At 51.4% G+C, this 23,819-nt stretch overlaps 1 protein-coding gene across 5 annotated transcripts in view; it reads left to right on the forward strand.

The window, feature by feature from the left end:
• The window catches only part of C2H1orf226 (chromosome 2 C1orf226 homolog), a 267,134-nt gene that overhangs the window by 210,508 nt on the left and 32,807 nt on the right, over positions 1 to 23,819 (forward strand). For all 5 annotated transcript variants that reach the window (XM_045809709.2, XM_045809706.2, XM_045809708.2 and 2 more), the window contains 2 exons: positions 13,156 to 13,264; positions 21,262 to 21,403. In XM_045809709.2, coding sequence (XP_045665665.2) covers positions 13,156 to 13,264; positions 21,262 to 21,403 — 251 coding nt within the window. The remainder of the gene's footprint in view (positions 1 to 13,155; positions 13,265 to 21,261; positions 21,404 to 23,819) is intronic.

The raw sequence follows: 23,819 nt of genomic DNA on the forward strand, positions 1-23,819 counted from the left end.
GCAGGCTCTGCACCCGGACCCCGTCCCCGGCCTTCTTGTCTGGATCTTGAGACCTCGTTTTCCCTGTTTCCCCCTGGATCTTGGGGCTATTTCTGTTTTGTTTCTTCCTTTTTTAGCCTATAAATAGGCTCAGCTTTTGCCATCCTAAAAAGAGAAGGTGCTCCCAGAGCCTCCCTTCTTACCATGTCCTTTCCCTGCCAGACTCTTGGGGATAATTGCTCTTCTTGTGTGTATTTCCAAAACTCCTGCTCGCTGCTCAGCTCGTTATATTCGGGCTTCTGCCCTTGCCAGTGGTCACCAGGGATGTCTGACGTGCTGACCCCTGGCTCGCTCTGCAGCCTCATCCCCTTCCGTCTCTCTGGAGCCCTGAACGCCGTGGACCTGCCCTCCTTCTGGAGACTCTCCTCCCGCACTTCCGTGGTGGTTTCTTACCTTCCGCTTCTTACCTCCTGGTCTCTTCCTGCTGGTTTTTTTGTTTTGTTTTGTTTTGTTTTGTTTTTTTGTTTTGTTTTGTTTTGTTTTAATGACTCCCCCTGTTCTACCCTTTGTTTCAATCAGTACTATTAACAGGATTCTCGGTGAGCCTGAGAATTCTCTTCTTTCTCTACCTGCTACTTGGGGTGGGATCTCCTGTTTCCCGTGGCTGCAGTCGTCCTCTGCGTGCTGGTTGCTAACTCTGGGCATCTCTCCCGATTGCTTCTTCCTGCTTGTTTCACAGGCAGGGCCATCTGAATGCTTTGGTGGCCCCTCAGCGTTGACACGTGCAGAACACTGCACCACTTCCCTGTGCCCTCAGCTTCTCCTGCATCTGTGTCCCATGATCTGGTTAGCGTTTAGTCCGCCCAACTCAGGATCTTCTCCCTCTCCCTCCTCATCCTCACGTCCAGAGAAATGGCTCTGGAATCCATGCCCTGCTACCATCGTCACTGCTGCTGTCTTAGTTAGACCTTCAGCTTTTCTTGCCTGGACTTCAGGCCCACCAGTCTGGTTGCACAGGCTGTGCACTGCCCAAGTCCCCCTGCCCTGTGCTTGGCCCCTGACTCACCCAGTCCAGCTATCATGACTGTTTGTATGTCTGTGGATGAGAAAATGAAACTTGACCATTAGAAGCCTCACCCAGTGTCTCACGATTGGAAGCAGCAAGACAGAGATTGGAGTCTGGCTCTTCTGCCTGACAAGCCCCCACTCCAGATTCTTCCTCTTCTTCCACACCTTCCATATTGTAGTAGCTTCTCTTTGGCCTCCCTTCTTCTGTTCACGTCCTCCTGCAGTCCGTCCTCTCACCACTGTGACTACCAACTATGTCACTCCCCTGCGTAGGTCCCCATCAGTGCCATAAGCGCACGAGGTGACAGCTGGGCTCTGCGCAGTGGGTCCTGACCTCCCTCTGCCCTCGTCGCCTGCTGGTCCCTTGCATGTGCTGTGTTCTTGGTGCCAGAGCACACCGTGCTATTTCATGACTCTGTGCCCCCATTTTTTTTTTAAGAGAGCATGTGTGCAAGTGGGGAGGGGCAGAGGGGGAAGGAGAGAGAGAATCCCAAGCAGGCTCCATGCTCAGCACAGAGCCCGACAGAGGGCTCAGTCACAACCTGAGACGAAACAAGAGTCAGATGCTTAACCGACTGAGTCACCCAGCTGCCACCCCAGCTTTTCTTTGACTCCATGCCTTTCTCTGTGCAGTTTCCCTTCCTCCGTCTGATGGCTAGCTTTCCTTTGCTCGTCCAGATCTGCTCCCCACCAGGCTAAGTGCCCACAGAAGCTGGCCTGTGTGTACCATCAGTGGGCTGCCTCCCCGTCATGAGGGCTCCTGCCAGCTGGCACACGGTTCTGTCTCTGGGTTCTGGCAGCCGCGGGCCTTGGGGGCTCCCTCACTGTCCTCCGTTTTCCCTGCACTCTGCCCCCACCTTTGTAAATAGTCCCTTAGTAAACTCACCTTGGATGACTCCAATTACTGTTTTGTGCCAGGCCCCAGCCTGAAGCGTTCCCCCATCATCCCTGCCACCTCCCACATATTCAGGGTGCTGCTCAGACGACAGCTCCCTCATGCACCCTTCCCAGGAGCAGGCGGGCTCTGAGTCCCACACTCCCCGGGGCTCTGCTCCACGGTCTGTGCTCTCCCCACTGTGGAGCCCTGGGAGCTCCTCAAGAACAGGCTCTGGACCGGGCTCCGTGCTGCCTCTGGGCTGGGGAGGGAGTAGGTAGAGTAAGACATGCATCTCTTAGATTCAAGTTATGCCGACCCACCCCCAGGGCACGATACTCCCTCAGCAGCTGCTCTTCGGTCGTGGGGAGACAGCCAAGAAGAGAGAACTTGGGGCATTACACAGCAGGAACAAAAGAAATCTCAAGCCAGGACAGTCTTTACAACCTTCTCCCAACTCCCAACCCTTGTACCTGGCTTCCTCAAGCCTCCCAACCTACCCCTTCCCCAAACTTCCAAAGTGAAAACAGAAGAATGTTAAGAAGTGATTAGAAATTGAAATGAGATCAAGGATGTATCCATTCTCCCCCCCCCCCCCACCTTTTGTTCCAAGGTCTGTTTGTGGCTTGGAAGTAAAGATACGTGGTTCTGTATAATTAAAAAAAAAAAAGACACTAGATCATGATTGAGAGGGAGCTGTCCTAGGACAGATTGTTCTGGGGTGTGTGTGAAGGGTAGCGGTGTTGACACCTGCCGCAGCACCATGTTCTCTTGTCCTCGAGTCCTGAGAGGAAGTGCCTTCAAGCAAGCTGTGATTCAGACCTTCTCTGATGTAGGATCGGGAAGCAGGTCGGAGCAATCAGAGAAAGAAAAGCACCTGGTCGTGCCAGCCAGGCACTCTGAGCCCTGGAAGGGAAGTGGGTGCCCTCCCCTCGTTTCCCGTCAGGCACACGGGGTTTCCATGAGGCAAGCAAGTGACAGGGGGAGGGAGTGGATTAGAGCAGAGGACAGAGTGTGTCATGGGATGAGTCCCAGGAAGCTCCGGGTGGGTCATTTGAGGACCGACTGCCTTTGGAAAAACTAGGGTGAGCATTTATAGTATTCCTGGGTTGGTCTATTTGAAGAAACTTGGGTGGAAGGTGGGTAGTCGGGGATAGCAGAGAAACCAAGCCCCTCTCCCCCGAGTGTCCACTGAAAATCTTACCCACGTGAGAATGAATTTATAGGCACCATTGAGACCCTGTGAAGGCATTAAGGGCTTGGGAAAATAACTGGAGTAAGCAAGTTCAGAGTGCCTAGGTGGCCTCAGTGTGCCATGCCGCCACCTTCTAGCTGGGTCGAGAGATAACAGTAATCATGACAATCTAATATTCAGACGATATCTGACAGTTCACAATCAGCGATGCGGACAAGCAGGTCATGTAGACTAGGACGGCTGGGGTCTGGATTCTGGCTCAGAGACCGTCGTGGGTCGAATTGTGTCCCCTCAAAAAGAGAAGTCCAAGTCGTAACCCTTGATACCCGTGACCGTGACCTTGTCTGGCAGGAGGGACTTTGCAGATGTAATTGAGTTAAGGTGGGGTCACAGTGGATGGACCAGGACACTGAATCTATGGACTGGTGTCCTCACAAGAAGAGGGGGATTTGGAGAAAGAAACCCAGAGGACGCACAAAGAGAGCGGCCATGTGTGAAGCTGGAGGCAGCAGACGTGCTGTGGGTAGAAAGCCAGAGAGCAGCCGGGATCGCCTGCAGCCACCGGAAGCCGGGAGAGAGGCGTGGAAGGGACCCTCCCTCGGAACCTCTAGCAGGTCTAACTTGGCCAACGCCTTGATTTCTGACCCCTGCCCGCCCGAACTGTGAGAGAGTGAATTTTGGTTGTTTTAAATCCTCTAGATGTAGTACTTGCTTACGACAGCCCCAGGAAACAAATACAGGCACCTGCTAGCTGGCTGTGTGACCTGGAGAAAGTTGGGCAACACTTCTGTTCCCTCCTCTCTGAAAGGAGGGTAGTAATAGCACCAACCTCATGAGATGTTGTGAGGGCTCATTGACTTTTTACATATCAAGTGATTAGAGCACCGCCTGGGACGTGGAGGACACACAGTAGATTAGCAAATACTCTGATCAATTTAATGGAGGTTTTTGGAGCCAGGCGCTGTGCATAAATCCTTCCATTTGATTCTCGTGACAATCCTGTGAGCCTCTTCTGGTGCCATTTCACAATTGAGGGAACTATGGGTTGGAGTCTTTTGTTGTTGTTGTTGTTGTTTTTTTAAGATTTCTTATTCATTTGAGAGAGAGAGAGAGACAGAGTACAAGCAGGGGGAGGGGCAGAGGCAGAGGGAGAAGCAGGCTCCCCGCTGAGCTGGAAGCCCAATGTGGCCTCGATCCCCGGACCCAGAGATCACTACCTGAGCCCAAGGCAGATGCTTCACCGACTGAGCCACCCAGGCGCCCCTGGGAGTTGGAGCCTTAAGTTACTTTGAGTAGCCTCCACTGAGGCCTGTGGCTCTGTTCTCTCAGTCCTGTTGTTCCAGGAAATCAAGGGGACCTCAAGGTGCACAGGGACATGGGGAAGGAAGGGTGTGAACTTCTGATTATGATTCATTTTGCATTGGAAGACCCATCGCCTAACCCGTCTCTCCACACAGTGCTTGAAGAAGGGCAGTGCTCCCTGTCTCAAAAGCAAGGGGATCAGCTGTTCGTGGGGAAGGAGAGGAAGACACAGCTTTGTAGGTGAGGCCCCCCCCCCAGCACACCCCAGGCAATGGAGCTCCCCTTTGCGCTCTGCTCTCGGGCTCTGGAAGGAGAGTGGTGTCTCTGAGCAGGAGTCTTCAGGAAGCCCAAGTGCCCTTAGAAGTGTGGGAAGGATGAGCGGACCCTCAAAGACGCGAACATTTGAACGCGTAAACCCGGGTAACAGACACAGGAGGAGAGGAGCAAGAATTGGCAGCCCGGGAAAAGCTAGGTGTTTGAGTGCCGACAGCAGGTGACAGCAGTTTGGGAGAAGTCACCAGCATTGAGGAGAAGTTAGCCTGGAAGCCTAGGAAGGGATTTTTGGTGAGGGACACTGGCCTGAGTTTTGCCTATCAATCAGGTACCGAACCAGAGGAAATTAGCTTATCAAAGTCCTCGGCATTTAGAAAGTGCTGTGTGCAAGAAACAACAATTGTTGGAGAGGATGTGGAGAAAGGGGATCCCTCCTACATTGTTGGTGGGAATGCAAGTTGGTACAGCCACTCTGGAAAACAGTGTGGAGGTCCCTTAAAAAGTTAAAAATTGAGCTACCCTATGACCTAGCCATTGCACTACTGGGTGTTTACCCCAAAGATACAGACGTAGTGAAGAGAAGGGCCATATGCACCCCAATGTTCATAGCAGCAATGTCCACAATAGCTAAATCGTGGAAGGAGCCGAGATGCCCTTCAACAGATGACTGGATTAAGAAGTTGTGGTCCATATATACAATGGAATATTACTCAGCTATCAGAAAGAACGCGTTCTCAACATTTGCAGCAACATGGACGGCACTGGAGGAGATAATGCTAAGCGAAATAAATCAAGCAGAGAAAGACAACTATCATATGATTTCTCTCATCTATGGAACATAAGAACTAGGATGATCGGTAGGGGAAGAAAGGGATAAAGAAAGGGGGGGTAATCAGAAGGGGGAATGAAACATGAGAGACTATGGACTCTGAGAAACAAACTGAGGGCCTCAGAGGGGAGGGGGGTGGGGGAATGGGATAGACCGGTGATGGGTAATAAGGAGGGCACGCATTGCATGGTGCGCTGTGTGTTATACGCAACTAATGAATCATCGAACTTTATATCGGAAACCGGGGATGTACTGTATGATGACTAACATAATATAATAAAAAATCATTAAAAAAAAAAAAAGTGCCGTGTGACGGTTTGTGGTGGACTCAGGTAAAGCAGGGAGATTGTAGGGGGACAGAAGAACGGACTTCCTAACAGCAGTGAGATGAACCCATGCATTCACTGCTGGGGTAGGCCGCGTGGGTGCCTTCATTGACTTTCAGAAGAGAGATGTGGCTTCGCCTGACTCGGCTGGTCCTCATCTCTTACCCTAAGTATGCCGTAGATCACAGTGATGATTGAGACGTTTGTGTACTTTTCTTCCTTGAAGGAACCTTAGAAATGGCTCCAGTGTTTGCATTTCTCTGCCTGCAGTTGCGTGCATGGGCTTGATGGTCTCTCAGGGTGTCTCCTAGCCGGGGACCCCTGGCTTCCCCCAGACCACGCTGTTGGGGTGCAGGTCTGTGAAGACCATGGGACGTGATGCGTCCCAGCACCAGGGACAGCTGTAAAGTAAGCAGACCAGTTCCACGAGGGACTGTGGGACCAGCTCATGAGCTCATCGCCGTCCCCTCACGCCAGAGAGCAGCCTGAGGAACCGTCTGAGGGAGGCTGGCCTCACGTCAGGAGTGGCTAAAATGAGGGATGAAGAAGACAGAAATGGAAGGAACTTCTAATAGAAGAAAACCAGCCGAAGTGATAAAGAGCCCCGGGAATGCAGCGGGAGGAAAAGATAATCAGACCAAAGCAGTAGTAAGAGAGAAAAATGATCACCATGAAGGTCGATTTTATCTAAAGATTCAATTACAACTAAGAGTCATGGAAAAAATGTGACAAGCAGGGACAGGAGTGTGGACGCGTGTGCATGCAGCAGGGCTGGTGGGCACAGACACACCAGTCCTCGGGCGAGATGCAGGGGCGGGGCGGGGGGCGCTCGCTGCTCTAGATCCTCATGGGGTTCTGTTAGCAAAGCACTGGGGGCCCCCTCCAAACTACCACCTCTCCTAAAACTGCCCCCAGGCCCTCGGAGGATAATGCATTCATTTGGGGGAGGGCAGCTGGCTGCCTGAGGGCGTCCTTGCTCCTGCAGGGGGAGTCGCAGGGGATTTTCCCAGGACCTTGCCGTCCTCAGCTGGTCTGACACAGCAGGGCGGTCCTGGTGTCGGTCTCCTGCACTTTCCACCTTGCGCTTTGTTCTTTCCTGGAGGTTTGGCCTTGAGAAGACCCCACTGGGGGCCCCTGGCTGGCTCGGTTGGTGGAGCGTGCTACTCTTGATCCTGGGGTTATAGGTTCGGGCCCCACACTGGGTGTGGAAATGACTCAAAAATAAAATCTTAAAAAAAAATCCCATCAGGTTTTGTCTCTGCCATCTGCAAGTTAGTTGGTAGCTTATCTTTCCAGTCACGGTTCCTTCCTCTTTGTCCTTGCGGGTGTCTTTTGGGTTAGGAATGCCCACAACTCTGAGACCTCAAGGCCCCAGCCCCACTCATGGTGATGTGAGGGGACCAGTGATGATTTCTCTTTGTTCTTTCACTTGCAGGTTCACAAAAGTATTAAAAGTATGTCTACAGCACTTCATGGGTTACGGAATATTTGCCCATCCACTGTCTCACCCACTCTCAATTTGCCCAAGCCTTGGGGTTCTGTGCTTTGGGCTGTGGCAGGCCCCAGGCCAGCTAGTGAGACCCTCCCGGGAGGCTGTGGGGCCCGTGTGTGGGGCTCCCTCTCTGTGGGTCTTGTGGGGGGCCAGCGTGTACGTAGACTCAGGACACCTGGCTCGTGACTTTTGACATTCTCTGTAGCCAGTAGATTCCAAAGTCAGCAGGCGGTCCCCACTGAGGTGAGGGCGGGGAGCCATGCAGGTTTCGAGGTCGTACTGTCAGAGAGAAGGATGGTGACAGAGTAACCAGGAGACTGAGAGGCAGGAAGGGATGAGACTTGAGGACAGAAGTGCAACGTGATTCCAGTTGGTCCCAGAAAGGTGAGCCCGTGGAGAAAAGTCATGGTGGCTCCCCAGGTTTTACGTAGTGATCCTTAAAAGTACTCAGTGTGGCAGGCAGAGCTTAAAAGCCGGTGTGAGTGCAAAGGAGCAGCCCTGATGGATGGAGCTCCTGGGTGCAGTGGGCTCTCGGAAAAGGCTGAGGATGAGAGAAATAGCACAGGGGACGGTGACACGGGACAAGAAGCTCCCAAGCCTCTCTCTACGTGTACGGATTCCCTTTTCCTACCTCTCTCTCCTTCTCTTTTCTTCGGTGGAGAACTATCTGATCTTCAAACTGGAAACGCTAGAACATAGGTGACTTACAAAACCATGTTTGAAAACTGCAAGGAAAAAGGTGTCCCTCCTTTAAGTGTGTCTGGGCCTCGGGCACTTGGGTCCTGGGGTCCTAATGAATGAGATGGGAGAAGATGGCCAGGATACGACATTCCATCCCACTTTTTAGGGAGGAGGAAAGTCTGGGTCCAGGGACACACCAGTGAACTCGTCGAAGAGATCATTAAGCAGACCGATGACCCGGGTGTGCTGAAGAAGTCCACCTTGCGAGCGGTCGTGTGAATCGGCTTCGACTGTCTGAGTTGACCACGGTGTGAGGCAGTGGCGAGATGCTGTCACGAAATAAAAAACCACACTCAGAGATGCCCAGAACGTGATTGAGTTCTGCATCCTTGGAAAGAGTCACTGGAGAGTTGGGGTATGTCCAGAAAAGGTTCACAAGGAAGAGGGAACTCCTGTTTACTGAGCAAGCAACTCGCCACGTGCCGGGCATTGTGTGAAGTGTGGGTGTGTGTGTTCTCATACTTCATGCCTTGAAGAGGTGGTTAATATACCAATTTAAGTGAGGAGGCAAAAGGTTATGTCAATGGGGTAGTTGGCCTGAGGTCAACAGCTGGGAAGTGGAAAAGCTACGACTTGAACCCAGAGCTTCCACAGCCCTCAGCGCAAGCCTGGCGGAGCGGTAAGTGATGGACGCGGGCCCGTGCCAGAACTATTGGAAGGAGACGTAGCGCGTCACGTTAACAACGAGGGCAGTAAACAGAAGCATGGCGGTGGTTTCCACATATTCAGAAGGTTGCCCTTTGGAAGGAGGATTAGCCTTGTTCTCTGAAGCCCCAAAGGGTGGAAGTAGGGCAGTGATATCGAGGGGATAAGAGCAGTTACTGTTCTCTGGGGCGCCTGGGTGGCGCAGCGGTTAGGCGTCTGCCTTCGGCTCAGGGCATGATCCCGGCGTTCTGGGATCGAGTCCCACATCAGGCTCCTCCGTTGTGGGCCTGCTTCTTCCTCTCCCACTCCCCCTGCTTGTGTTCCCTCTCTCGCTGGCTGTCTCTATCTCTGTCAAATAAATAAATAAATAAAATCTTAAAAAAAAAAAAAAGAGCAGTTACTGTTCTCTAACCACCTGCTGCTAGAAGCTCCCCTCGTGTGTGCATTCCTCCTCCAGACCCCGGGGGTGAGGTGCAGCACCGTGACCACCCCCGTTTCGCTGGCGAGGAACCTCAGGGAGATAATGGCCAGGATCTCCCGCCAGTCAGTGGCTGAGCCTGGGCCTGAGATCCAGGTCTGTCCCACACCAGGGCCAGCATTTTCAGCCATTTCCCTCCACTGGGTTCCTGTTGGCAGATTTCTAGTCAACATAAGCAGAAATGCCCAAGTAAACGAGAAGCTCCCGAAAGGGAGTTCTCCATTGGGGGAGTGAATGGCCCTTCACTGACAAATCCTGAGGGGCGGGGACCCCGGGTTGGAACTGGGCCTGATGACCACACAAGGTGCCTTCGTGATACTGTTTTTTTCCTGTGCTCTTGAGAGAAACAAGTTTACTTTAATAGTTAAGGAAAGGGGGTGTTGGTGGTGGGTCTGGTGGTTCTTTATCCCTCGGTGAACCTGAATTTTCAGATAAGCCCCAAATCCAGTTTCTCCAAGATACCGTTTCTAGTTCAGCCATTTATGGTAGATTTATGGATAGAACGATCCGTAGAAGAGTTTATTGCTATAGCTTTGAAGTGTAACAGTTCCATGAACAGGTGAAAATTGTAATTCTGTGCATGTTTGAAAATAAAAACAAGAAAACTGAAGGGGGAACAAAACCTAACAAAACCCTAGTAATCATTATTACAGTAAAATGAACCACTATATTACAGTATATGAACTACTCGTATCCCACCTGAGGTAATTATACGGAAAGTTGAGAAAACGGAGATACTTTTTGGAAGCAGCATCAAAACTGCACCAGACATGAGGATAAAGAAGGGGAAGAAAATCTTTCCTTATTCTGTGGAACACGCGTGTTGGTGTCCTCCCCTCCCCCACCCCCAACACACACACACACACACACACACACACACACACACACACACACAAGAAAACCAGGGTAGGGAGAAATAAGGGTTCTTGGAATATGGAGTTTTGCACCTGAGGCCTTAATTTGTTGACGTGTTCATTTGTTGGTGAATGAGGTCACTTGGAAAAACTTTCTGCTGCTTTGACTGTGTTGGTGGACACTTTTCTAAGCTCTGACTGGCTGACTTTTTTGGTTTGCTAGACGCTACTTTTTCTTTTTTTCCTTTTTTTTTTGGGGGGGTTATCTTTAATAATGACATGTTACTTTGCTGAACTCAGAACATAGCACCACCTCCAGAAAACCCCAGTCCCCAGGGACTGTATCCACACACGGCTGTCCTCGTATTTGCTGGAAGGGTGCTTTGTCCATCAAGGGAAGGTTAGCTTTCCTTGCTGCCTTTCCTGGCCACCTTCCTGGTCTCCGTGTCCTGTTGGCAAGCCGCTCGGCCTTCATTTCTGCCCTGTCAGTTTTAAATCCAGCTCTCAGTCCTTAGGGCGTTGTGTAGTAATTAAAAACTCAAAAATGGAAGCAGTTTTATGTATGATTCAGCTGAACTAACTGACCTTACTTCCTCGGTTGGGGGGAGCAAGGGGAGGAGTGGAAAACCAGACAGACCACATCACAGATGCTCCCTAATGACGGCACCTCCCTCCCTCGTCAGCTGGCATTAGGAACCTTCTGCGTGCTCATTACCATGCTGGCACTGCGGACACCAGGATGTGGTCCTTTGGAAAACTTCAAGGAGCTCTAACATAAATGTCGTCGTAGTATAAGGGAGGTGCTGTGGTAATGGGGAGCCCCAGGGGGGTCAGCAGCTCCAGTCTGGGGGGTGGAGTAGGCAGGAAGTGTGTCTGAACCGAGCCTTGAAGGGTACCAAGGCTGTCACAGCAGTGGCAAAGGCAGGTAGGTGTGTGAGACTGGTTCTGAAGGACTGTGTAGGTCAGGACTCCGGCGAGAGACGAAAGCAGGAAGGTAGCTGTGCGGAGGAGCTTGGACTTGTTCGGAGGGCGGTAGGAAGCCTTTGTGAGGTTTTTAGAGGGAAATAATGAGATGTAGTTTGTGTTTTTAAAAATACCACTTTGCTAGCAAGGTAGAGAATGGGCTGGCCATAGGGGAGCTGGGAAGCGGAAAGAGATGCTAGACAGGTTGCAAAATTCCAGGTGAAAAAAGAAGGATCTGTGAACTAAGGCAGTACTGTGGAAAAGAAGACGAAAATACATTTCCAAGCCGTGTTGAGGGAATGGGCTGCAAAGAACGGGGTCATGAGCAACAGATAATGGAGAACAAGGGAGGGAGTCGTGGATGCACCTCAGGCTTCTGGCTTGAGTGGATCTGGGGCCCCTTGTCCAGATGGGGCTTGGGAGAAGGAAGGCCTCGTTTGCTTGGGGTAATATAAGGACATTGATTAATTCAGTGGTGGGGGGGCACGATAAATTTGAGAAGCTTCAGAGACGTTCAGCGGGAGACATCTGAAAGGATTGCCGGGGTGGGGGGCGCTGGGTCTCAGGCAGGAGGTGCCGAGGTGTAGTGGTTGGCGGTCCCTTCCACATCCCTTCTCTTTCTCAGAAGCCGCATTCAACAAGCAGACCCACCTCTCGTCTGCATCGTTCACAGTTGGTGGGCACGTGAGAGGTACTGACGTGACTTCCACCCCAGTGAGCCGGAGAATGGGGTCTCCGAGGTGAACTTGGGTTTCCTGCCAGGATTCTCTGTGTCCACCTTTCTTCTGAATGTCCCTTCTAGGCTCCTTGGGGTCTTTGGTGGGAATCTCAGTAACAAGGCTACTGAGAGACCGTATTGGTAAGAAGTACAAAGGCACTTTCCTCATGATCGTATCTTCCCGGTAACCCGGCCAGGTGTTGCTATTAATTGTCCCGTCTGAGAGGTGCCAGCCTCTGGGGATTACGTGGCTTGCTGCAGTCAGTGGCAGAGTTGCGGTCCCACGGATGTGCCCCCAATTCTTCCCTCCCCCGCCCCATGCTGACAGCACTCAGACCTGGCCGATCCCATGGCACCCTGTCCTAGGCCCCCTTCAGACTGCGCCACTGGGGCCTTGCTTACAACATTCCTCCTTTCTGCAGCCTTCCCTCCCCTCCTCTCTTGCCCCCAGCAGCCAGAAAAGAGCATCAGGAAGTGAGTCCTCTGCTCAGAAGCCCCCAGTGGTTTCTCTTCTCACCTGGAGTACATGCTGTGACCTTCCAGGGCCCCTGTGTGCTGGCCTCTGGCTGCTTCCGTGACCCTGTCACCGAGCACACGCACTCCACTGAAGCCACCCTGACCTCTGGCCGTTCCTCGAACGCTTCCAGCACCTTCTGAATGCCGCAGGGCTTTCGCGGGAGAGGTTCCCACTTCTGCAGTGGTGTCGCCCAGGTGGTTCCATGAGAGGTTCCCTCCCGCTCAGGCCTCTGCCCCTCCGTGAGGCCCTCCCCCTGCCACTCTGTCGGATGCTCTGCCCCTTGTTCTTCTGCCTCTTTTTCCTCAGAGCACTCATATTGTTTGCTTATTGAGATCTCCTGCAGGCGAGCTCTGTGGATTGAGCGCCTTTCTTTGTCCTCCTGCTGCCGGGAGAGCGCCCGGCCCACAGCGCGCACGCGGGGGGACTAGGGAACCACGGAGTGAGCGCATGGAGGCCGTGGGCCTGCCAGAGGGGGACGGGAAGTGAAGTCACTACCACGGAGGGGCTCGATAATGCAACAGAGTATCTTCCTCTCCCCCAGTGGGGCCGGCCTTGCTGGTTCCGTGACTGTCCTCATTTGGAGAGAACCACGAACAGGTATCTGGAAACATGCCGACATTTCCACGGGTAGGATGCAGATTTATTGCTCTGATAGGGATGGCGACAATTTTTTTCTTTGTAACACACAAGTCACCAGCACAGATTTGCTGCCTAGTAGGAGTGTGGGGTCCGTGTCCCACCCATGCCCTCGCTTCTGAATCCGGAGCTCACTCAGGGGAGTGTCTGGAACCTGTTGAAAGTGCCGCCTTCTTTCACAGGAAGAAGCGAGCTCTGTCTTCAGCGTGCCCTTCAACGAACCTAATGCCACCTTCGGTGCATTTTTCTGTTGCTCTCTCTATAGGATCTTCTATGTGTCTCATGATTCCCAAGACTTGAAGATCTTCAGCTATATCGCTCGAGACGGTGCCAGCAATACCTTCAGGTGTAACGTCTTTAAATCCAAGAAGAAGGTAAATGGGCAGTCACTGGTCATTTTTCATTTTCCTCTGAGGAAACCAGAGTAGCCCCCCTCCCCAACATTGACCCATCCCCTGTCGTTAGGCAAGACTCGAGGTGGCTGTGTGCGTGCGCCACGTGGGGGAGCCTGGCGAGCCGTCTGGTGGTGCCCCTGTGTAATGAAATTCCCCTTCAGTTTCGTCTCAGCTTTATATTCCGTGACATGCGGACAACTGGAGAGGTCCCAGCCATCGGATGAGGGCTCATGAGGGCTCCGGAATAGGACAGGTAGATCGTACCAGGAGTGATGCTCCCCTTGGTGTGTGGTAGGCAAGAAGCACGGCCACTGACTTGAGTGACCTTTCATTGTAATTTTGTCTATCGATCGGGGTCTACAAGTCATGACAGGCAGAGTCTAGTGTAGACTCTGTGCGAGGCCGGTTGTCCTGGGTGGTTATTTTGGGGTCGTAACCTTGAAAATTGAATAAATGCAACTTTGGCAATTTGGTAGATGCTTTTTCTGTCATTTCTCCAGGAATTTAACCCAGAATTGGGGTTAGAAACCTGGGGTCTAGCCCCTCCCTCTCTACTAGAGCTCTGAGAGATGTTATGTGGGCCACTATCCCCTGCAGGTCTCAGCTTCCTTGTCTATAAAACAAAGAGGAGAGTCAAAAGCAGGGTTTCCTAAAACGTCTCCTGGAAAATATTTGCCATCCAAAACATTCCATGTTAAAAGTACTCTCCTTGAATTGGCTGGGAAGTCCTAAAGTTCAAGAAACCCCTGTAACGCTGTTTAACCCAGCATTTTGTAGAACTGATTCAGCCACGGGATCATGTTTTTGCCTCGTAATCTGTGTAATAGCCTAGGAACTATTTTTCTGCAGAAGGGATTTCGGAAAACTATTTATCCCTCTAAGATTCCTTACACGTCTGCTGCTCTGTCCACAGACCACCGAGCACAGCTTTCTGTGAGGACGACTTCCAGATCCCTTCCTGCGTACCCCTTCTTTGATGCCGTATGACATCGTATACTGTAAAGCATCTTTAACAGACTTGTAGGGACCTTGTCAAGTGGGCCTCATCAGAATAATACACAACAGAGTCACGAGTCACTAATCTGGGTGTCCCGTCCCCCCACCTTGGCTCCACAAGGAGAATTCTGCTTTGCTGATGTAGCGTCTTCCTCTAAGGAGATTGGTGCCCTGGGCCACCTGTTCCCAGCCTTTTTAATGCAAATCATGGAATTTGGATGGAAGGAGCTAGAACTGGAAAGGTGGAAGGAAAATGCGCAAGTTGCCAGACTTCTAGATGATAGCACAGTGGAGCGAAAATGTATAAGTGGGGCTAAGTCGAGCCGCATATTGAAGAACTAATAGGAAGAGGAGGAGGGAGAGGGGGAGAGAGAAACACCAGCGGGGCTGTGGATGAGCATGGCGGCCTTGGGACGGTGAAAGTCTCTTTTACAGCTTTGAGGTGCAGGGGATCTGGGAAATGCAAAGTGTTCTGAGAATTAAGAATTGGATCATCCGTAATGTGGTTTGACAGGTGCAACTGAAGACTACAATCCCCTTTTAATTCCTTTTGAGTGCCCAACTGTCCATCCGCCGTCAGGTCTGTCCAGAGACTGGACCACGTGGGCCTTGGGATTTATTAGAGCTACACATGGCACATTATAATTTACCAGGGACTTTAATATTTAATCTTGCTTGATCCTTCTAAAACTTCTCTGAAGAAGTTAAGACAGGTCATTTTCACCCCCGGTTTCTCAGATGACTAAATTGAAGCTCAGAGAGATGAAATGACTTGCCCACGGTCCCGTGGAGAGGCACTGGCCAGTGTCAGGGAGCCGGGCAGAAGGAGAGAATTCTGAGCCGAGGAAAACCTCGGTAAAGGGTATCGTTCATTATGTTTGCTTTGCAACAGATCTAACGGAGTGATCCAAACACAGTGGGGTCGTCCCGTCCTTCTGCCAAAACCTGAGTCGGACAGAAGTGCCCACTGGGACTCTGACCTCGAGGCGAAGCTCAGAATTAAGTTCTTACCCAGTGACAAAGAGTGGTCGCCTGGCTCCCTCTCAGTTGGGCTTTTCCCACGTTTCCTAGCTCTCGGAGCTCTTTCGGATCTCTGGCTCTTCTATTTTCCGTGTTCCTTTTCCCCTCACCTCCTGAGACGGTAACTCTCGGTGGAGTGGGTTCTCAGGCCCTTTGCTGGCCTGCAGCCACGCAGCTGACAGTGGTGCCCAGACAGCCTGTGAGGCCCCCCGCTGCCGAACCATGGACGGAAGGGCCGGTCAGGAGAAGTGAGTTGTGCAGGAAAGCCAGCAGATGGGGGGAGGGCAAGGGACACTGACCCTGGTCGGGAGACAGTGATTTACTTTTTCATAAAGCACTCTGGTCTGGGGAGGTCGTAGTTAGCTTGAGAAAGGGTTTTAATTGGCCAGTCACAGAAATACTTATGAAGTGGGGGGGGGGGGGACTCCATGCCCTGAGGGGATGTGTCCTGCAGGGATGTTTTTGGAGCTCGGAGGTCAGTCGGGAGGTCTGCTGACTGTTCTCCAGAGCCTTCGTGTTGATCATAGTGTAGAAAATCCTCCAATGAGCTCCTTGCTCTGTCAGGGCCTGGGGATACTGCTGTTCAGATCACACCGTGGCCCCCGTGTGGGCACCCAGGGCCTGTTCCCCATGACAGGCTCCTTGTGTGGTTGTCACCCTTCCCTTCGCGTTCACCCTGGGGACCAGAGCTGTCTCTTCTGTCGGTTGAGAATAGGGGTCAGGCGTCTTTGCTGTCCCGGTGGAGGCCCCCGTCCTCGCCCCAGCACGACCATGATTCTGGGTCTGTGGATCCTCACACAGGTCGCTCACGCATATGGCCAGCGTGGTTCTCCTCCTAGGCTCTCATCACAGCCAGACAGCGAAGATTGCGGGAAGCGAACCGAGCCCCTGCTAGTCGTCTGGTACTCCGGGTTACTCAGGCTCTGGCTCCGCAGGGAATCATCTACCTTGGTTACCTGCTGTGTGCCTGCCACTCTTCTAAACCCTTTATGTGAGTTAACCTCCTTTCATTCCTCCGGCAGGCGTGTGAGATAGGTACTCTTACGCTCTTCATTTTCCAGATGGGAAAACAGAAGCTTAAGGGACATAAGTCATAGTAAGTAGAACTGAACGCTGAGAGTCTGACTCTTAACCACTCCATTTTACTGCTTCCCATCAGGAAGTTGCATAACAAGGAGTAACCTTGTTCTCCAAGATCTATTTGCAGTAAGATTCTCCTGCCCTTGTCATTTGGGTGTGGAGAGCTCCTTAACTCTGAATGACCCAGGTCACTCTGCCAGATTTTCCTTTTTTCCTCTCACTGTCTTTGTAGGGCCGGTATTGACTCCACTGCATAGTTGGGGAAGGAAGGGGCCCAGGGAAGTGGGTAGCCATTGGTCACACAGTGAGTCGGCCCCACCACTGATTCTAGAACCGGGCTGCCCGCCTCCTCGCCCCGAGCTTTGGCCACTAGCCTCTGTCACATGCAACTCATAAAAGGAACGTGAGCCTCTGGACTTGAGCTGCTCCAGCCGCCCAGTGCGATGAAAGACATCTCAGGAATGCCGGTGGTAGTGTGTGAAAGGATCTGATTTCCAGGAACGAGTTCTGTGTGACTGGGAAGGATTGCCAGGATTGTTGGTGGGCGTGTGTCTGCGGAGGAGGGGTCTGTCCCAGCCTTGTTCAGACTTTTGTGACAAGAGGAGGGCTGGGAGTGGGTCTTTGCCTGGCCAGGAGCGTCCGGTGGAGATGTTTCCTAATGACCATGGCATTCTGCTTCCCTCCTCAGGGGTGTGGTGATAGCATTCACGCGCAGGGCCTCTTGCCTCCTGCGTGGTCTCTTGACCTCTCCCGTGGAGTGGATGTTGCCCTCCTGTCTTGTCCTCGCGGCCCCGGGAGGATGAGGCTGTCGGCCCTGATTAAGCGTGACTGTACTTAATAACACACCAGTGCGTGAGGTGTTGGTGATCAACAGGGGCTGCAGGGATCTCCCTGCTCTCTTCGCGGGCCGCTCCTTGAAATCATTTTGCCTGCAGTCACAGCTCCATTGGTTTGGGTTAGGAGAAATTACTTTCTGCTGTCATGCCGTCACCATCAGATGAGGGGCCACAGCTGAGAAGTCTCACCGTCCTTGAGCCCTTGTGATGGATTTTGAATGGTGACAACAGTCATGGGCTAAACAATAAGTCACTTTACCCGGCCATGTTTAGGATGAAGGAGAGGGAGGTCCTACACGTAGGGCAAGAGCCTCTTTGTTTATATTTTAAATGTTGGGGTGGAGGGATGGGGTTGAGAAGTCAAAAGAGAGAAATCACAGGTCTCAGAACTCATCTGGTCCAAACCTCTCTGTTTATGGATGAGGAAATCGGCACCTGGGAAGGTGAGTTAACTTGCTCGCGGTCACCTGGGTGGTTACTGCCAGTACCGAGGTGATAACCCAGCCTTCTTGCCTCTGTGGTCCTGTGGTTCATGGACGGGCAGAGTACAAGGAAGAGCCCAGCCCTGGGAATTTTAAGATCCCCTGTCTCCTATCAATGTTGAAAGTCCTACTCACTTTGAGACTAAACTTTCCCATAGTGGGCAATATTCTGGTGTTCCAGGCACTGCCTCAGTCAAATTATCAATCAAGGCCATTCCATAACCTGTCGGACAGAATCCTCACCCACCTCCTGTTTCAGAGCCTTGGACCTTCTTCTGCGTAGAAGTCCAAATATATTTTCTTGCTTCAGCATTATGAATTCTATACACTGCTGTCATTTGATAGATACAAGCTTAAATCTTTTACTAGGGTTCAGAAAAGTAAAAAGAAAGCACATTAAAGAAACATGACCTTCAGTTCTATTTTTTGTTGTTGTTGAGACCCTGGTAGTTCAGGTCAAGGTAGGGGCACTGGACTTTATTGCTGTGATAGATGAAAAGAATGATAAACCCAGGAGCTGTCCTGGAACTGACTTATTGGACTTCGGTCCCCTGAAATTCAGAAGCACACAGCAGGAAGGTCTTCAGGTGCGGGGGGCGGGGGCAGCAGATGAAGCAGAGAAGAGAGAGCTGCAGACCAAGCATGCGTGTGCCCCGTGTTTCTCTCTTCTTACCGTTGCCGTCACCGTCTTCGTCCTCACAATGAGCACCTGCATCCCTTTCCTTACCAACCTGAAGACTCATTTCGTCACGTCCAGGAGTTGTGACATATAGCTTTTTCCAGGACAGTGAAATGCAGAGCAGTGCCCAAGGTCATTCATTAAGGCAGCTACGGACTCAGATGAATAGCCACCATTCTTCCTGTGTATATAGCACTCGGGACATTCCCCATGTCTGCAGGGCCAGCCAGCAACAGGGTCGCTTAACGTGGGAACAGAAGATAAAACCATGGCTGACTGTAATTTTTCCCTGGATCAGCAAAGTATGGGGGCATCAACCTTTTTATTTCTGTCTTCCTGAAGCTACCACTGCAGGCTTCTGTGTGCTTTTGAGTGGCTGCCCACCGTCACGGAGAACATGGCGATAGTTCACGGGGGCCGCTGCCGTTCACTGGATACCGACACCCGTTAGGCATGTCGTCGCCTCCCACAGTAGGCACACTAAAGAGGACAGCTGTTAGTTGTGTCTCAACCCCTGCGCTGGACGGCGGGATGGCCTGGGGCTGAGGGAGAGGGAGGCCTTGTCAGCATGAATAAGTAGAATGGTTTAGAGAAGCATTTCTGTGTGTCATGAAGGTAAGTGGCATAAAGTTGTAAGACCGCTTCCTTTCCAGGCCCATTTCACAAAATTGCCTGTGATCGGCACTCTCCTGAGCTGCCGTGCTCCCCATCTGTGGCCGAGAGCCACTCTGAGGTGAGATAGTCCTTCCCAGCTTGAAAAACATCAAAGCAACCACAGCCAGCCTAACCTTGACAGCTCTAAGCCCCCAAATGCTTGGGGGCTGCTGATGGAAAGTGGCTTTTGGACAGGAAGATTTGATCCATGTGGCCACGTTCTTTCAGGGGGCTTTTGTGAGGCTAAACTGGATTTGTCCAGAAGTAATTCAGTAGACTGACACTTTGTAAAAAATCTAGTAAATTCCGGAGAATGGTCTGATTCTGGAACTGGAGAAGCCGCTTTCCCAGCGTGCCACTTGTGTGTTCTGCTCTGTGCCCGGCCGCCTCCGCATCTTTACATCTCCACTTTGATTTCCAAAGGCCTGTTTGTGGTCCTGAGATGTGAGCAGCTCCTTGTGACCCACGGGGACCTGTGGGAAGGGTTCTTTTGAAAACTGCTTGTAATGAGAGCCCTCCCTCGTGGACTTAGACATGGCATATGAACTATTAAGTCTTAGCACGTATGAGTCCTCCCTTCCAAGGTGGCAGGCAGAACCAGTTTTCCCTGCTTGGAAGGCCAGAAGGCCCAGTCCCTGGGCGGGGCAGGCCCAGCAGGCAGGAACCAGCACGGCTGTGCAGAGAGCAGATGGCATGAGGGGAGGGAGGGTCAGGCCCTGCCTGGTGCAGGTTGGCCCTCCGAGCTGCCTTCAAGTAATTTCCCCCAACAGGGGTCCTTATGTGGGAATCTACTAAAAGTAGACTTCCCACTGGTGAGGGGAGGCAAGCCTGGAAGGTCAGAGGGCACCTGAACACACACAGCCATTTCTGAGAATTGGGAGCCATCCAGCGTCTTCCAACTCCGAGAGTGGTGAGAAGGGAGGCCAGTTCCTTAGCTGTGTCTAGTCCTCCTGTAAAGCAGGTAGCAGGGCGGCTTGATTCCGGGTTCGAGTTCAGAGGGCTCTTCATGGAACGTGCCACTGTGTCCTTTTACTATGAATGGAAATACGACCTCCATTAAAGAGGAGTAAAGCATAAATTGAAGCCATTTAGCAGCGAACGTGCAAACCTAGGACTCTAATCCAATTTTACAGCACCAGACACTCTAGTCAATGTGGAGCTTGGCTAGCTAGGGACAGCTGACCCAGAGTCAGATCATCCAAAAGGTGACTGATCTCAGACACAGGTGAAGAGGGACAGCCACGGTTAAATAAACTGCTGTCGGTGGTGGTGGAATGTGTGGGGACCCCGGGGACAAGGAGCAGTGAGCTGAGCTCACCCAGCCTGTAGCTGCACTGGACTCAGTCTTTGGAGGAAAGTGAAAGCTGACTGATGATACAGTTGGTCAGCTGTCCACTTTGGAGGCCAGGTGCTGGGAACCGTGGTTGTAGTCCTTCCTCACAGCCTGTGTGGGTCCCTTAAGACTGTGGGGGACGAGGCTTCTTTGTCCTGTCTCCTCTCCAAGTTAAGGAGAGCTAGACTCAAGCTCTGTTCTTGAGCTGTTAAAAGAAGCAGTTAAATAGCTCCTCAGTCCCCCACCTCCACCCCAATAAAGAAAGGAGGAAAAATAGAAAAGAGAATTAGCCACAGAACAGACCCAAGTGAGCAATGTCTTTAGAGCAAGACTGGCAAGGCTCTCCTTAGTTAAGCTTGCTGCCAGTGGTGTTCCAGGGGACTTGGATTCTGGGCTTCGCTGGCTCTGCTGCTTAGATGGTGGCTTCCCCGTCCTATCTCCCCACCACCCCTGGTCTGCTGGAGATTCACCGTTTCCAGCAGGGAAGAAGTGACGGCTGAGTTGCTCTTCGTGTGGTGAACCCCTTGAACATCTGATTGTGGCTGGCAGAGGAGTCGGAAGGATCTCGACCACTTTTGTTAAACCTGGGAGGAGGAATTGGGTTAAGTCCAGAATCGGGGTATTTGCTCTCTGTCCTTCCAGTTGACTTATTGTTACAGAACCGTGGTGTCTATTTTTGGGCCATTTCAAGAAGAAAACTGTCTTCGCACTCTTCTTCGTGAGCGTGTGGACATCAGAGTCACATTAACTATGTCCACCTCTTTCCTTTGCTGGCTTCATGGGTCTCTGTCCACGTGGCCCCGGCACATCCTCTCCTGTCCCTGGCCCTTCTTGTTTCCTTGCAAAGGGTCCCCACGTCCTTCACTTGCTCTTTTCTTTTCCTTTCTCCCTCCCAGAGCCAAGCTATGCGAATCGTGCGGACGGTCGGGCAGGCCTTCGAGGTCTGCCACAAGCTGAGCCTCCAACACACGCAGCAGAATGCAGACGGGCAGGAGGATGGAGAGAGCGAGAGGAACAGCAGCAGCTCGGGGGACCCAGGTAGGCACCTGGCAAGTGGATGCCGTGGGCATGGATGGACAGGTGGGGGGGTGCGCCCAGCATGGGGCCGCGCCTCCCTCCACCAAGCCCCAGGCAGTCAGTCCACTTAAAAAACACTTTAGTGTTTCTTTTTCTCTCTGGATTCCAGATTTTCTTTAGGGACCGTATATGGCTTTCCTAATAGGAAATTAAAAGATGTTTATCGAACAAGGAAGCATTTAAGCGGCTGCTGGTACCAAATCCGACCCCAAGAAAACCTCAGTACAAAAGCAGCTCCATAAAACAAATTAGAAGATAAAATTTATAATGACCTTAATAGCTTCTTTCCTGTTTTCTAAATTCTGTAGTCCTGTAAACCCTCTATGTGGACATTTTTCCAATACCTCTCATTTTGAAATGTCATCGAGAGTCAGGAAACCTGAACATCTTTTATAAAAATACGAATTCTCCTGTTCATCTCTCCGTTTAACAGAACAAATACAAATTTCTGACGGTGAAAGGGGCACAATGGAAAGCTATTATATTCAGAACCTGGGGAATACAGATAAGGCAGTGAACAGAGAAAAATCCAAAGGTTCGACTGTTTATGTTAACAGATAATCAATCATGAAAATCAAGTTAGTGAAGCATCCAGCTCAGGAAGTCAGAAAACAACAAAGTAAATCTCACGTTGCAAAGGGCTTGAGAGCACAGACGGCTAGTTTTCATTCTGGCAGCACCAGTCCCCGGCTGTGTGATCTGGGGCAAGTTAATAACCTCTCTGAGCCTTAGTGTCCTCCTTGGACGAAAACAGGAATAAAGTCGTGTCCCCCTTATAGGATTATTGTGACCACAGATGACCAGGTACATGTGAAACACCTGGTACGTAGTAAACACCAGCGACATGTTAGCTCTTATTATTGTAACAGAAATATGGAGAAATAAAAAAGCAAGAATAGAAAAATTTCTGGAAAAGATGAGTGATGACAGATGAGTGGCTTTGCAGACACGAAAACATAAAGCTACACCAGCTAAAACTGTACCGACGCGTGGATGTGTCCCCGGATGGGTCAGAATAGAGAGCTCGGACACAGACCCAGACACATACAACACGTGATATTGTTCTAGATATTGCTGGGAAGGTATTTTTCAGATGAGATTAACATTTATTTTTTTAAAGATTTTATTAATTTGAGAGAGAGTGAGTGCAAGCAGGGGGAGGAACAGAGGCAGAGGGAGAAGCAGACCCCCTGCTGAGCAGAGCGCCCGATGCGGGGCTCGGTTGCAGGACCCAGAGATCATGACCAGAGCCAAAGACAGACGCTTCAGTGACTGAGCCACCCAGGTGCCCAGAGACCAACATTTAAATCAGGAGGCTTTGAGTAAAGCAGAACTACACCCTCCATCGTGTAGGTGGGCCTCAACCAATCAGTTGAAGGCCTTAATAGAACAAAGGGGGAATTCTGCCAGCGGATTGCCTTTGGACTTGGATTGCAACTCTTCCCTGGGTCTCAAGCCCACCCTACAGATTTTGGACTTGTCACACCTCCACAATCACGTGAGCCACCTCCTTAAAATCAGTATGTCTATGTGTATTTCCCTGACAGAATTTCCATGACTCTGCAGGGCTGTAGGAGGGGAGCAGCCCTGTCATGTGCCCCGTGCTGCAGGGAGGCCGGTAGGTTGTATAGAGAGCATATCCGATCCGTGCCGGACCTCCTTAAGGATATACTCTCGGGTCTTTGACATCTTAAACTTTGAAGAAACTATTCTAGACCGGATGTTTCTACAAGTAGAATGTCATTTACGTTACATCTTGGGGAGAGGGGTATGCAGAAGCAGCCAAGTAGCTGAGGTCCCGTGTGTATTGCTATTTGAGAAAACTGTCACCGAAAAGGTAATAAGGGGAGAGGTGACGTGGCTGCCGGGCCCGTTATTTCAATGCTGACCGTCCGCCACAGCTGGAGGAGCACAGCCACGTTGGTCTCGACCCACAGCCACTGTCACCACCACCGTCACCAGCGCTCTGCTCAGCCTGCCGGTCTCGTCCCCAGGCCCCACTTCCGCGATTCCCCCGGCTGCCTGCCCCAACCACCGTCATCGTTAATAACATTTCCTTTTCCTCCAGCTTTCTTACTCTGAGAATATGATATATTACCTATAATGTACAAAATATGTGTTGATTCACTGTTACTGATACAGCGATCGACAGTAGGCTATTTTGGGGGCGTCAGAAGTTACACGTGGATTTTCAACCGCATGGGGTGGTCGGTGCCCCTAATCCCCATATGCTCAAGGGCCAACTGTACGGTATTCCGAATACATATTACATGTAGCTATTCTGTGGCTCAGAGTCTGAAATGCACGACCTACCCCATCCACGCAGTGCGGGAAGGAGACAGAGGCTCTCTCGAGTCCCATGGTCTTAGGGCAGGTC

Source organism: Ursus americanus, chromosome 2 (assembly GCF_024610735.1).
Source record: "Ursus americanus isolate L20-20 chromosome 2, mUrsAme1.1.p, whole genome shotgun sequence".
Lineage (NCBI taxonomy): Eukaryota > Metazoa > Chordata > Mammalia > Carnivora > Ursidae > Ursus > Ursus americanus.